The following is a 14,257-nucleotide window of genomic DNA, read 5'->3' on the forward strand; positions in this document are numbered from 1 at the left end:
ACACCCTGGCCTCTGAGCCTGTGGCACTTCGCCTGCTCTGTTCAGTAAGGCCTGTCTCCCACAGCAAGCAGAAGCCTGCTGGAGCAGGTCTATACAGCCAGGTTCCGAAGGCTTTAGTGTGTTAAGTCCCCCTTTATCATCACGGTTGCTCTCTCAAGGTGCTGCTAGAACTCTCCCAACACATTCACACCCCAAAAGCCCAGGGCTTTATTCTAGATCCTTGAAGGAAGGGGCTTAACCCAGAAAGACAAAAGAAGAAAAAGGAGCAGGGAGGCAGAGAGGCTGTTAAGAGTTGGCTTTTATTGTTCTCGTGTATGTGGCTGGGTGCAGAACTGCCCGGCTCACCCCCGGCCACCCCCGGCCCTGGCGGAGCCGGCAGCAGGATGGCTCTGGAGACACCAGCCCTCGGGGTGGCTCACGGGCTCCTCCTGGCATGAAGTGCAAACATTCACAGCCAGACTTCACCGGGAGGGAGACTCGGTCCTAGCTGAAGGCACTTTAATCAGGGCGCACACCCAGGGCCAGAGCTCGCCTGCCTTCTGGTGACGCCGACGCAGCCAGATGCCGCTCTGCTGGCAGCTGGGTGAGGGGCCGGGGAGCAGGGCCGAGGGCCCGCTCACTGGTAGAACTTCTTGTTAGGGCTGTTAGCGTGGTCGATGAGCAGCTGGCACGGGGTGAACTGTTTTCCGTAGGCGGCCTCATACCTCCTGAGCCGGTCCACTACCTTCTGAGCACCGTACAGATCCACGAAGCGGAAGGGCCCTAAAAGGAAAACAGGACCTGCTGCAGGAGACAGGACGAGCTCTCGGATGGAACAAGCTGCCTGCCCAACCCGCAAGACCAACCTCCGAGACACGGGGGAAAGCCGAGCCCGAAGACCGCGCCGATGTCTCCCTCTGTGGGTGTGGCCAGGATCCCTTCCTGCAGGCACAGGACCGCCTCGTTCACAAATCTGGTCACCAGGCGGTACTGGATGTCTTCGTCAGAGGAGCTGCCGACAGGGAGAGACACTCAGGTAGATGAAGTACATGAAGCGTCCCGGGGAGGGACGCAGGAGCTGCGGCTGCAGAAGCGAATGGCGCTCCCAGGGCCAGGCAGTCCGCAGCTCGCAACGGCGCAGAGACGAGCCCGCGGGAAGCCAGCTCTGCTCCTGGAAAAGGTGGTTCAGAGCTCTTTGGCCTAAGTAACCAGAGGCTGGCAGCTAGCGCAGGGCTGGGCAGAGCAGACAGAATCTCCTGCCACCAGCAGCTGTCAGTTACAATGACAGAGAGGGTCTGGCGGGGTGAGAGGGCCCAGGATGCCAGGTTTTCTAGTTGCCCTCCAGACCTTCAGAGGGAAGGCTGGAGCAGGGGTCTTTCCAAGGCTCAGCTGTAGTCCTGACCTGATGCTGGGCAGAAAACGAGATGGCATGTGGAAGGGCAAAAGGAGCCTGGTCAGTTAAGGGGATTAGCACAGGAAAGCTGGAAGAGGGCTGAGCAGCTCTGGGCTGAAGAGAAACAGGTTTCCGCACTATTAGCTACTGAACTCACACTTCAGACTTCGGGGGCACCTTCAGACTTGCTAAAATGCCGTCCATGTCAGAATTCACATTCTTGTTCTTCACACCCTCCTGGTAGATGTAAAAGCCCTTCCCAGACTTGCGACCTAAAAGAAGCCAGAGAGGGTAGAATGATGGAATCTCAGAGCCCAGGCCTGCGGATTCTCTTCTCTTCTCTCCTAGTCTGATGTACGGCTCCAGCCTCTCAACTGTATCCCTGAATGTGTCTGTCTAGCTAACCCTAGAAATTTTGCATTTGTCCGCAAAGCTGGCAAAGAAAGAAAAATGATCTTGTGCTTCTTGGGGCTTGCAAGTCTGTGGATGCGGGTGGGAAAGGGCACTTGGGTGAGCTTTCCTTCCAGCCATTATGCAACACCAGAGCCTAGTAGACGCCCCGGTCCTAGGGTTGCTTCTGCTGCTCCTTTGCTGAGACAGAAAGCCACCTCTGGCAGGCCTCAACCACGTTCTCTGTGCTCAGAAGGGTCATCTCCTCCGCACAGGTGGCCAGACAGCACGGTAAAGCCTGGGGGCCGAGTCTGCTCCTGCAGGATTGCAGGTGTGTGAGAGGCCTTGGGCCAGATGAAAATGCCTGGCTTGCACACCCTGGGCAATGGTAGGGCCTCAGGCCAGGGTTGTCATGCAAATCATTTAAAAAACTCCCCCTGATGTGGGCTCTGTGTTTAGGAAAGACTCTTGCCCACGGGCCTTCTGTAACTGTGTGTCTCAGGAAACTCTGCTCTCGGGTGTTAGTTTTCTCTGAGGCTACTCACCCAGGAAGCCCCTGGACACCATCTGCTTCAGCAGTTCTACGCTCCCACCTCCAAACCGCTCCCCGAAGGCTTTGCCCAGATCTTCTGACACATGTTTTGCTACATCCACACCCACTTCATCGACCAGTGTGGCAGCACCCACAGGAAAGCCAAAGCTTGTGGTGAGGGAATCCAGCTTCTTAGGCTCAACTCCTTCCTGAGTGGGAGGTAAGCAGGGACCTCAGAGGAGGAAGGCATTCCAGACCCTCCCCCAAGGGCTCCCCACGCTGGCCCTCTGGCACAGGGCCGGTCCCGACACCTGCTTCTCTCCAGGGTGCCACCTGGCCGGGCCCAGGACTAGGGCCGTCCCACTCAGGGAAAGCAAAGGAGGTTTGGGAGCCACCGGGGGAAAGTCCGGGCCTTCCCTAACCCACAGCACTTTAAGGCCTGAACAACTTCATTCAGAGGTGAACACACTATTCATTTCCTTCTTGTCTGCAATTCGGACCCTCAGCAGTGATGAGATTCCACGGCAGACGGGGCGAGGTTTCCCCACAGCTGGGAGCAGAGATCGCCCCCCGGAGCCTGTGCTTGAGAAGGCACCCCCAGAGGGGTGTGTGCAGAAGCTGCTCCGGGACCAACCAGAACAAGCGGACCTGTCTGTTCCAGGTGGTTCCCGCCTCTAAGGGAGGCAGACGCTGTGCAGAGGAGCACTGTCAGGAGGCGTTTGGTCCTAGGGAGCAGCGAGGGGAGTGAGGGAGCAGAGCTCAAGTTCTGCCCACTGTAGGGCAGCAAAGGCCGTGATTTTCCACCACGGTGTGGAAGGATCGGGTACAAAAGGGCCTTCTTGGAGAAGAGCCTGGACTTAAATGTATTAGAAAGAAGCCTGTTCATCTTAATAGTACCAGTGTGGAGGACTGGTTTAAGAAGTGGAAGACGCCTCTGACATTCCACGAGCAGCACTGACCTGTAGGATTCTGAGGACTTCAGACATCATGGGTGCAAGACACCTGGTGGTGTAGAAGCCAGGTCCATCCTGCCAAGGGAGAGAACATGAGCTTGCTGGCCCCTCCACTGTAGGTACGATGCAAGGCCAAAAGAAGGTTCTCTTCCCCACGTGTCCTCTCAAATACAAGGCAATTTATATTCCCAAACAGAATTGTCAAAATTACATGGCAGGGGAAGCCACAGCCAAGGCAGCATGGCTTGAACCAAAGAGCACAGCAAAGGGTTTCACAGCCACCCGCAAGGTCTGGAAGGGCTGGGAGAACCTGCCACATCCCAGCCACTCCCCCTCTCAGACACTGACTCAGCAGCCCAGTCCACACCGCACACAACCAAGGGGAAATCCTACTAAAAGGTGACCTATTTGCCCTAGAATAGTCATAAGCCTAAAGGTATAAGGAATCTTAACAGATCTGCCGCTCTGTTACACAACTCCTTACTTTAACCACAATGATGACCTTCCCCTGCTTGAGCCCAACGGCTACGGCCGAAGCCGTTGTGTCCTTAGACGTCTTGTCAGTAGTGATGATCTCTAGCAGCTGCATCTTGTCCACAGGAGAGAAGTAGTGCATGCCGATCACCTGCACAGGGAACACAAAGCCACCGGGTCTAAGACCACGGGGAGGGAAGCGGACAGCACTCCTTGTTTTGGTAGGAAAGCAAGGGAGGTCATCTGAGTAGTTTGGCTCTGTGGTTCTTTCATAAAAAGTTCAGTATTCTCAGAGGGCTCACTGGAATCTTCTTCCAACTGCTTCTAGGGCAACATATCCTACTAACAATTAGTGCCAAAATCACAGCTAACAACCCAGTTAGACTCATCAGGGAAGAATGAATGAAGGTTCCACTCCCATTACTGACACTGATGGTTTAGAGGGCCCACTGTTTTTGAGATGGGGGAGGCAGAGGTAGGCAGAGGAACCCAGTAATATGCTGGACTGTCAGAGATGTATCTACTTTTTACACACATGGGTTTAAATAACAACAACATTCAGGGATGCCTGGCTCAGTTGGTTCAATGTCCAACTCCTGATTTTGGCTCAGGTTATGGTCTCGGGGTCATGAGATCAAGCCCCGTGTCGGGGTCTGCGCTCAACGGAGAGTTTGGGATTCTCTCTCTCCCTCTGTCCCTCTCCCCAATTCCCGCACTCTCTCTTTTTCAAATAAATTAATCTTAAAATTATCAACATTCAAATGCACCCAAAGATTCATTAAACCAATGATTCTCAAAGTGAAGTAATGGGACCAGCAACATGAGCATCGCCTGGCAAATTTAGAACTAGACATTCTCCGGTCCACCCCAGACCCAGATCTACTGAATGAGAGGCTAGGGGCAGGGCCCAGTACTGTGTTTAAGAAGCCTTCCAGGTAATTCTGATATATGCCGAAGTTCAGAACCTCCTCCTCAAGTTAACTAGACAGTCCTCCCAACTGAACTGCTGTGGGAAAGAATGATTTAATCCTAAAACTGATAGTTTTGCTCCTCCTACTCTTGCGTTAGCTGTAAGATACAACTAATGATAACTACCATTTGCTGACTGCTGGCTACCCACTGTTCTTTAATGCCTTTGCCATTTATTCCTTACATTTAATCCATCACTCTGTGAACTAGTCAGTCTTATCTAGATGAGGGGAAAAGAGTCATCAGGAGGTTAAGACTGGGAGCTCAGGGTCCCTTAGTGAATGGCAGTGGGATTCCATCGCAGCTGGCCTGTTCCAAAGCCTGCCTACTCTCCATTACGTAATGCACAGGTCACTTAAATGTTCCATGAACTTACCAAACCTAAAGTTGCTTCTAAACCCTAAACTATTCCTTAACTTGTATCTAAACTATTTAAAAAAGACAGGACCTGATTCAGACTCAGTACTTGTGAGCAAAAGGAATTAGCCTTTATGACATATACTTAGACACAGTAAAATGCACAGAACTTGAAAAGTTCATTTCGATGATTCTGACAACTGTACAAACACTCATGGAATCGCTACCCCAAGCAAAATCTGTAGCAGTCAAGAAAGCTATGCCAAAGGTGACCAACTTGTTCTGCGTAAGCAGATGGCTGGTCACCCTCCCTGTACCCCTGTCACCTTAATTTTATATAACACAGGAAAAGCAGGTGACGGAAACTATCCAAGGTCCCTGGAGGCCAGGACTACAAAGCATGATGCTTTTTCTGCTCCACTGGGAAAATGGGAAGTTAGCATCAAAGATTCTCCGTCATGGACTTAAATGCTGCTATGGTGCTCTGACTGAGGTGACACGGCTGGACCGTCTGCCTTTATAGTGTTCTTGTGTCTTTCCTCAGCATCATTCTTCTCCCTGTGACCGTTTCCTGACATCCCTGAACTTGCCTGTCAGGCCCCGCATCGCTTCCAACCCGAGGTGCACGAGGAAACAAGCATACCTGCATTCGCGAGCTATTAGAATAGGAACAAACAGACTTTTGTGTTTTTAATATAAGCACCTGTCTGAACAATTTCGGCTGCTTATGAGTCTTCTATGTTTCCTTCCTACTTCCGGCTGGCTCTGCTTAGCTGAGGCGAATTGCTATCCTCCAGGGAGGTGAGGTGTTTAATTTCTCTTCGAGTGATTTCACTTTCCCTGGGTGACTGGCAGACAGCAGAAGCCCAAAGACACACTTCCAGGCATCATTCCAAACACTCACTGAAAGTGCTACCCTGGGTAGAAGTTCTAAGTGAACCTACAGGTGGACACACCTCACCACCCTGCCTGATCTATTCCTGGATGTGGAACTGGAACCAAGCCTGTCTTAGATCGTCACCAGTGTCTGCTCTGTAGCTGAACTGATATTTTGGAGTATCTCCTCTTATTTTAAGGGCCTGTCTTTATTTTTTAAAATTTAAAGATTTTATTTTTTTTAAGTAATCTCTACACCCAACATGGGGCTCAATCACAACCCCGAGACCATGAGTCACATGCTCTACTGACTGGGCCAGCCAGGTGCCCCTTGGGCCTATCTTTAAATACCTAATTGTAAAAAAGGTCCATTTTATAGTCTGAACCTAAAATATAAGAGCTGTTAAGGATGCAAATCACCTATTAAAGTATATTTTGGTTGTACTTCACCCCGTATCTCACAGCGGTCACAGTGTTAGCTGCTCTGTGCCCAGTTTTGGGGAAAACATCATCACCCCTCCACCCCACAATCCACGCCAGGCCCTGCTCATGCTCTAAGCCTTTCTCAGGGAGCCCACGCAGGAAAAGATTTCAGGGTCTTCCCTCTGCTCAGATTTACCTTCTCAGGTCTTTTGCTGACAGCAGCTATTTCATTGATTGGGAGAGCGGATGTGTTACTGGCAAAGACACAGTGATCTGGAATCACCTGCAGGGGAAAAGCATTGAAGAATGTGCCCCGTAGGCCTGGGAGAAGACTGGAGCCCCGAGCAGAGCTAAAACGTGAAACCTGGGCCCTGCCCTGCTCCCCCCACAACCACTCAGACTGTAGATACTATCTGGTCGACATTTACAACCGCCCAGCGCTTCCGTGATGGGAAGGGTGTCGGCCTTGTTCTCTTTCCCATTCAGCCGCCTACTAGTTCTGGCTCAGTGTCCTAACCTGGCGACTGCATCTTAGCAGTTTGGTAAATGAGACCTCAAATAAATACTGAAAAGATAACCTTGAGTCAACTCTCGATTGTCTCAAGATTCAGCATGCATATCAGTCCCTCTTCTTGTTTGGATCTGCTCTGGAATCTGAAAGCTGACAATCCTCTTAGGCTTTACCTTTATAAGAACCAGCCACAGCATGCATGCCCAGCTCATTTTATGCCCAGCTCATTTTATACCGGGTGCTATTAGAAAACTGCACCACTGTCATTAATCTAGGCACACTAATCCTATTAACTGTTCTCTCTATCATCCTGGAGAACAGTCTCTAATGTAGAAAGTCTCAGCATTCTGTTCACGATCCCAAACTACTCATGTTTTTATTCAGCTGCGTGCACAAAGAACATGGGAAGGCACACCTGTCAGATCTGTGCATACCGGGACAGGCAAAATCCTAACACGGGAGATGGAGTCAAGGTTCAAGATACATGCAACACCCTGAAAAGCTGAGTGTAAAGTGACAGCAATTGTAATGGGGACAAAGGTAGAATACTGCATTAAGATTTTTTTAAAAAAGAAAACCAGGAAAAACCTAAAGAGGCTCCTGCTGGACAAAACCCGGCTCGGAGGCGCCTGGGTGGCTCAGTGGGTTAAGCCTCTGCCTTCAGCTCAGGTCATGATCCCAGGGTCCTGGGATCGAGCCCTGCATTAGGCTCTCTGCTCAGCGGGAAGCTTGCTCTCTACCCCCACTTCTGCCTGCCTCTCTGCCTACTAGTGATCTCTGTTAAATAAATAAAATCTTTAAAACAAAAAACAAAAAACACCTGGCTCGGCAGTCAGCTTGTGTAAAGGCCCCGGGATTTTAGCTTGTCAGAAGTGTGAACTGAGAGCAGAGCATGACTGCAAGGAAGTCGGGAGCCTCAAGCGGCAGGTCTGCGCGGTGGGGCGTCTCACGCCGGTGAGGACATCGGGAAGAGCAAGCCAATGTCTCCAAAGGCAGCTGGACTGCCGGCTCCAATACCTCCCCTCCTGATTCACGTGGGGCTTTCCTGCCATCCAGACGCAGAGCCTAGTTCCGCGCTCCTGAATCTCGTGACTTGCCTTTACCAATGGAAAGCAGGAGCGACGCTCTGAGGTCCAGACCTTAAGAAGCCCTGATTTTTTGTCCTTCTGGAAGCCAGAGGTCAACACTGTAGCGTTTGCTCAGAGTCTGCACTTCTCTTCATCTGACCCTTCTTTCTCTTTCCCCTGATCACTAGTTTCCCCGCTGCTAGAACTAATACACCCTTCTCCATGCCGGGAGTCCCAAACCCAGATTTTCCAAATGCAAAGACCATCAGCTTGTCAGCTGGTCAGTGGTCTTCTCACCACGCTCTGTCTGCTTTTACTTCTCACCAGGATCTACCCGCCACCGGCTCAGCAGCGCCCCCCAAGCCCTGGGAACACCACCTACCTCTCTGCGCCGCAATGCCACTCGGCACAGATGGGATACAAATCCACGCGGCTCTTCTGAACGCTCCCCCCAGCTGAATCTACGTTACCCTCTGTCAAAAGATTTCCCAGGGCATGGATTCCAAAGCGGAGGCTGTCCCAAGCACAGCTGCTTGTCGGTAGTGTCTCTGCAGGCTGAGCGCATGGCAGAGCAGGGCCCGCCCTCACACAGAGGCCTCTGTAAGAGTACGGCCACTACTCAGAACACCGGGAGAGCTGCCGAGCCAGTGGCATTTCGTGTGTACCGTCAGGCTCCGGTTCTACCTCGTACTCATTCCTATCTTTGTTCTCCTCTGGGCTCACTCTTTACACCATCCCTGACAGGCACCTGTTTTGCACACAGCATGCAGAGCACTCGCGATCAAGACCAAGGCACCATTTCCACAAAGGAAGCATCCGAAACCTGCCCGGGGAGAGAATTTCTTCCCTACGTCCTGTGCCGGCTAGACCTGCAGGAGTTTAGTTACGGCTTGTAGCTGACCCTGAGTGTCAAGACAGCTGGCTACACTCCAAGAGGTCATCTGTATGTCCAGTGACCCAACTCCCACAGAACGCTAACGAGCCTTGTGGTACTTGATTTTCTTACCTCAGGACTCAGATTTGACCTTTGTAACCTATGTACTGTGCATGGGTTCACAGAAAAACTGACACGTCTGGACATGAACAGCCCTATAAAAAGAACCATGAGTTTCCTTTGAAAAAACCTGTCTCTGTGTCCTCCACTGCTAGGCTACGATTGATTCAAGTACAACAGGCCTCTGACTTACCGCTTCCACTTCCTTTAGCACTCGGTGCTTAAGACTAAGGTCCTCAAAAACAGCTTCAATCACCATGTCAGCCTTTTCAAAACCCTGGTAATCGAGCTGCCCAGTCAAGTTGCTGAAAATGGAGTCCCTTTCAAATGATGTTAGAGCTTTCTTCTTCACTTTATCATTTAATCTAGAAAAAACACAGTCCGAGTCAGAAGGGAAGACAGGAAACTTAACATTTGTGGAGCATCCACGGGCCAGACAGACACTGTGCTGTGTTTTTCATCAGCTCTGCAAGGCAGTTCTGTCACTCTGCTCTGAGGGAGAAGAGTTGCTCAAACAGGCTCAGAGGGACACGTGGTCAAATGGCGGGGTACCAGGCCAAAGGCAGGTTGGCCCCAAGCCCATGTTCTTTCTCCAGTGAGAGACTTCTACATGTGAAACTTACCTAAACTCTATCACTCATCAAGCATTTAAATTTGCCAAGAGGAGTAATCACAAAGACTGGAATGGCAAGACAGAGAAGCAGCTCTGGTAACTCTCTACCTGTAACAGAGGAAACACCCAACACGTGTCCTAGACCACAGGGACGTGCACCTTATTACACACCATCCTGTTACTCTGTAACTGTAATCTTCTGGAAAAGAGAGAGCGAGCACTGTTTCTTATATTCTTAATCTACTTTCCAGTCGGCGTATATTAAGTAGCATATATATTGACTACATAAAATATTGATTCAAGGTTTCTTCCTGCCCATAGGGAGATAATAAAAAGGATTCCTGCTACTCAGACGTTTAACGGATTACTTTTCAGTGCCAAGAAAAACAGGCTCTCTTGGGTTATAATCTGACCACACTTTCAGAATGACTGACCTAGAATTTTCCTCTGAATGAAGAATGGAGCTAAATCTCATTCACTAATAAAAGAAAAATTAAAGCCACAAGGTAAGTTCAAAGTATTCAAAGTCTTAAAAGTCCAATCTCTTGGTTTCTGACAACGATGTCAGGAGTTAGCAAACCTGATGCTCGTCGGAGTTCAGAACATTATTAGTCTCTCTAAGGCCTAATGAAACTGTTACCAAGAGAGGATAGGAAACGTGTAGGCCACAAGTCAGCGGTGTGGTTAGGGGCAGTCGCCTGAGCCTGAGGCTTCTGAGGCACAAAGGGAAAGCTGGGGCACCTAAATCCCAAAGAGACAGGGGGTGGAACCCATTCTAGAGCAGCAATTTCCCATTTCGGTGACCGTATGAGAGGATGTTTGGGGGTGCTTACAGGCTAGTCTCCGGGCAGTGCTGTTAGCGAGCACAGGCCCATTTTTTTTTCTTTTGGTCACAAATCTTTTACTCAACTCCTTGCTATTTTACAATAATCTGCCAAAATGATTAAACCTGCCACATCTTGTATAGCATTACAGTAGCAACATTAAGAGCCTCCCTGCAGAAAAGAGGTCAAAATGGGCTGAAGTTACATAACCCATTTGAGAAACAGCAACAAAAAAGCTCACTGAAGGTGCCTCAAAAAGCCTCTGTCTTTGGCTTGTGTCCTGATCCCAGCTACTGGGATCGAACCCTGCACTGGGCTCTCTGCTCAGTGGGCGGTCTGCTTCTCCCTCTGCCCCACCCCATCCCCGCTTGTGTTCTCTCTCTCTCTCTCAAATAAGTAAATAAATCTAAAACAAACAAAAAACAAAACAAAAAAACCTCATTCAACTGGAAGTCACACGTAGGACAGTCCACACACAGCCAGCTTGTCCGCTACCCTGAAGCACAGACCTGAGCTGGAACCAGTTTCTAGTCTGGCTAAGCGGCTGCTCAGTTTCTCCCCCTCTGTAAAACAGGCAGCGTGTGGGAGGAGGGAAGGGGAAGGTGGGGAGGAGGGAGAGTAATATTCAGTTTTTATTAATTCAGAGGTAAGATGGAGACACAGTCCGTAAAGCCTCAGACATGGTGGAACCAAATTTGTTTCCTCCTTCTCTACAGTATTGCCAGCCAAGAAACAGAAGGCTCAAAAGTTTTGACCCCAGCCCCACCTTCAACGTGCAGTCACAGCCATTTCCTCACATCCTCGTCTTCCTCAGGGTCGTGCTGTTTCAGTGTTCCATAACAGTATGACAGTGAGATGGAAACCATCAAAACTCACAAACATGAGAATTTCTAGTCCTGATACCAAAGCATAAAATAAATGGCATTTAAAAATATCTGATGGTTTTCTCTTCCGCAGACATTACAGATTCCAATGATGTTAATGGTTTCTAATATGCGCAATAAAATGAAGGTGAAGGAACTAGTGTCTCTAAAAATCAAAGGCAAGAGCTTAACTACGGAGCATCCAGTACTCACCACATTCAGGAAAAAGGAATATGTAATGGCAAAAAACTAATAGCGTTCTGCTGACAGAGGCAGACAGCGGGCTTACCCTTTGAACACCTGTTGCTGTCCTCGGCCCAGCCCGGCTAGTGTAGCATCTTTAAGTATGGTCCTCAGGCCCTTATCCACAGAGACCTGGGCAATGCCGGCTCCCATCAGCCCTGCACCAAGAATGGCTAGGTGCCTGGAAGGAAAGCATGAATTACTTTTGGTAAACTAATCATTTCAGTAAAAGTGGGAGATCGCCCAAGTTATTCAATAAACCACTGAAAGTGAGCATAATAATAAGGTATTTTAAATAATATTTATCTGTAAAAATCTATACCTACCTATAGATTTTCTCTATTAAAGAAATCTAAAGATTTTTATCTATAAATAAGGTTTTAAAAATCATTTATATTCTGTAAAAAATTTAAATAATTTTTATTTTTAAAAATTGACTTTCAGGGGTGCCTGGGTGGCTCAGTGGGTTGAGCCTCTGCCTTCAGCTTGGGTCATGATCCCAGGGTCCTGGGATCGAACCCCGCATCAGGCTCTCTGCTCGGTGGGGAGCCTGCTTCCCCCTCTTTCTCTGCCTGCCTCTCTGCCTACCTGTGATCTCTGTCAAATAAACAAATAAAATCTTAAAAGAAAAACTGACTTTCAAATTTATTTATTTATTTATTTATTTATTTGAGAGGGAAAGCAAGAGAGAGCATGCAAGCACTTGAACAGTGTGGGGGCAGGGAATCTCAGCCAGGCTCCATGTCTAGTGCAGAGTCCAACACCCGGATGAATAAAATCTTAAAAAAAAAAAAAAAAGAGCAAACAAATAAGGAATTTAAATGGTTATCGAAGGTGAGGGGAAGAGCCTAGAGACAGAAGTGGAGGAAGCAGAGGCATTACTGGCAGTAGGGAAAGCAGGAGAAAGGATACCTTTTCTTCATTTCGTTAAGGTGTTTTTTTTTTTGTTTTTAAGTAATCTTACACCTAACATGGAGCTCAAGCTCGACCCAGAGATCAAGAGTCACACACTCTTCCTACTGAGGCAGCCAGGCCCCAGTTCTTCAAGTTTCCTTAGTCAATCTTCCGTTCAACCTATCCTGCCTTGGGTACCCTATAGTTAATTCATCGCCTTTTTCCTCAACTTATTTCCCAAGTGAGGTCAACTCTTAGATCACCCTTATCTGTAAATGCTTACTTAAGGATATCTCATTCAAGCTTGGAAGTGTTCTGTTACAGTTTTCTTCTGTATTGTGGCTGTTTTGGGGGGAGGGGAGGAGAATTTTCACAAGCTTAAGTACTTTGTCCTCATTTTCTTATTTCTTATATGAGACTCATGTGGATGTTGCCTGTCTTTTTTATGTATTTGGTATAATAACACCCTACCCAAATGGCATTATATGCTAGCTGCCTATGACAGGAAGAGGTATATGCAGACAGGAGTAGGAGTCTGGAATGGCTCATTAGGTTCTGTAATTTAAGAGGCCTCTCTTCAGCTGCAAAGGTAGTCTCTTTAACTGATGCCATTTTTTTCATAGATGGCGGGACAGGGGTAAAGGGGAAGGCTGGTGGAGAGGTAGAAGTTGGGGTGTGTTTTATAGTTTTGTAATTTTGCAGGATCCAGTATTCTTCTCTCTTGCTTCCTTTTCTTTCTTTTTTTTTTTTTTTAAAGATTTATTTAACAGAGGGATGCCTGGGTGGCTCAGTTGTTAAGCAGCTGCCTTCGGCTCAGGTCAAGATCCCAGCGTCCTGGGATCGAGTCCCACATCGGGCTCCTTGCTCATCAGGGAACCTGCTTCTCCCTCTGCCTCTGCCTGCCATTCTGTCTGCCAGTGCTCGCTCTCTCTCCCTCTCTCTCTCTGACAAATAAATAAATAAAATCTTTAAAAAAAAAAAAGATTTATTTAACAGAGATCACAGGTAGGTAGAGAGGCAGGCAGAGAGAGAGAGAGAGGAGGAAGCAGGCTCCCTGCTGAGCAGAGAGCCTGATTCGGGGCTCGATCCCAGGACCCTGGGATCATGACCTGAGCAGAGGGGAGAGGCTTTAAACCACTGAGCCACTGAGGCGCCCCCTCTTGCTTCCTTTTCTTTCCTGTTGTAATAAAGTTTCCCTCTTACATAATTAGAAGTTGGCAGCATATTCGTCTTCTATTTGTCCCGCCCGTGGGGAAAGGGTGGCGGTGCTGTCCTTGTTTATGTCTGATTATCGTAGAATGTGTGCAGAGACGGCGACTTAGGGGCTATCTGTTCTACTGCAGCATGAAGCGGTTAACCTCACCCATTGAATGCGACATACTGCCATGCTGGTGGAACAAATGCCACGGACAGGTACTGACCGCCCTGATCAACATGCGTCCTGGAGAAGCAGTTACGGTCACAGTTCATATTCTATTTGGAAATAAGCCCTCTGGCCTTGCATCGTATCTGCCTCACCCAAATTTCTTATCGGTTCTACTATTTTGGATTGTAATTTCATTAAAGATGAAGGGTGGAGAAGGCAGTAATATCAGCTGCTCCGAAAGCCCTCACAGTACTTCATACAGAGCAGTGTGACTCAACCTTGGCGTTACCGACATTCTGGATTAGATTACTGTAATTCTTACACGGACTGTAGGATGTTTAGCAGCACCCCTGATTTGCTCACTAGATGCCAGAGGCACCTGTGACAACCAAAAATGCTTCCAGACATCATCAAGTGATCCTTCGGGGGTAACATGGCCCAGGGTGAGAACCACTGAGCTAGAAGGTGAATTCAGGGGCATTATGAAATTAAAATGCTGAAGAGCTTTTGGGCAGCACAGCACTGAAAGGCTTGCT

At 48.8% G+C, this 14,257-nt stretch overlaps 1 protein-coding gene and 1 long non-coding RNA gene across 2 annotated transcripts in view; both read right to left on the reverse strand.

Moving 5' to 3' along the window:
- Positions 1 to 280: 280 nt before the first annotated feature.
- The window catches only part of HADHA (hydroxyacyl-CoA dehydrogenase trifunctional multienzyme complex subunit alpha), a 48,255-nt gene continuing 34,278 nt past the window's right edge, over positions 281 to 14,257 (reverse strand). Inside the window, exons 12-20 of the mRNA XM_047745210.1 lie at positions 11,508 to 11,642; positions 9,112 to 9,283; positions 6,543 to 6,629; positions 3,732 to 3,872; positions 3,254 to 3,322; positions 2,308 to 2,503; positions 1,530 to 1,644; positions 846 to 991; positions 281 to 762 (exon numbers count right to left, since the gene is read on the reverse strand). Coding sequence (XP_047601166.1) covers positions 617 to 762; positions 846 to 991; positions 1,530 to 1,644; positions 2,308 to 2,503; positions 3,254 to 3,322; positions 3,732 to 3,872; positions 6,543 to 6,629; positions 9,112 to 9,283; positions 11,508 to 11,642 — 1,207 coding nt within the window. The 3' untranslated portion in view covers positions 281 to 616. The remainder of the gene's footprint in view (positions 763 to 845; positions 992 to 1,529; positions 1,645 to 2,307; positions 2,504 to 3,253; positions 3,323 to 3,731; positions 3,873 to 6,542; positions 6,630 to 9,111; positions 9,284 to 11,507; positions 11,643 to 14,257) is intronic.
- On the reverse strand, positions 7,425 to 9,105 carry LOC125108853 (uncharacterized). The gene is made up of 2 exons (XR_007130023.1): positions 8,931 to 9,105; positions 7,425 to 8,522 (listed from the first exon to the last, which is right to left on the reverse strand). It is a non-coding gene; the product is annotated as an uncharacterized LOC125108853 (long non-coding RNA).

Source organism: Lutra lutra, chromosome 9 (genome assembly GCF_902655055.1).
Source record: "Lutra lutra chromosome 9, mLutLut1.2, whole genome shotgun sequence".
Taxonomy (NCBI): Eukaryota; Metazoa; Chordata; class Mammalia; order Carnivora; family Mustelidae; genus Lutra; species Lutra lutra.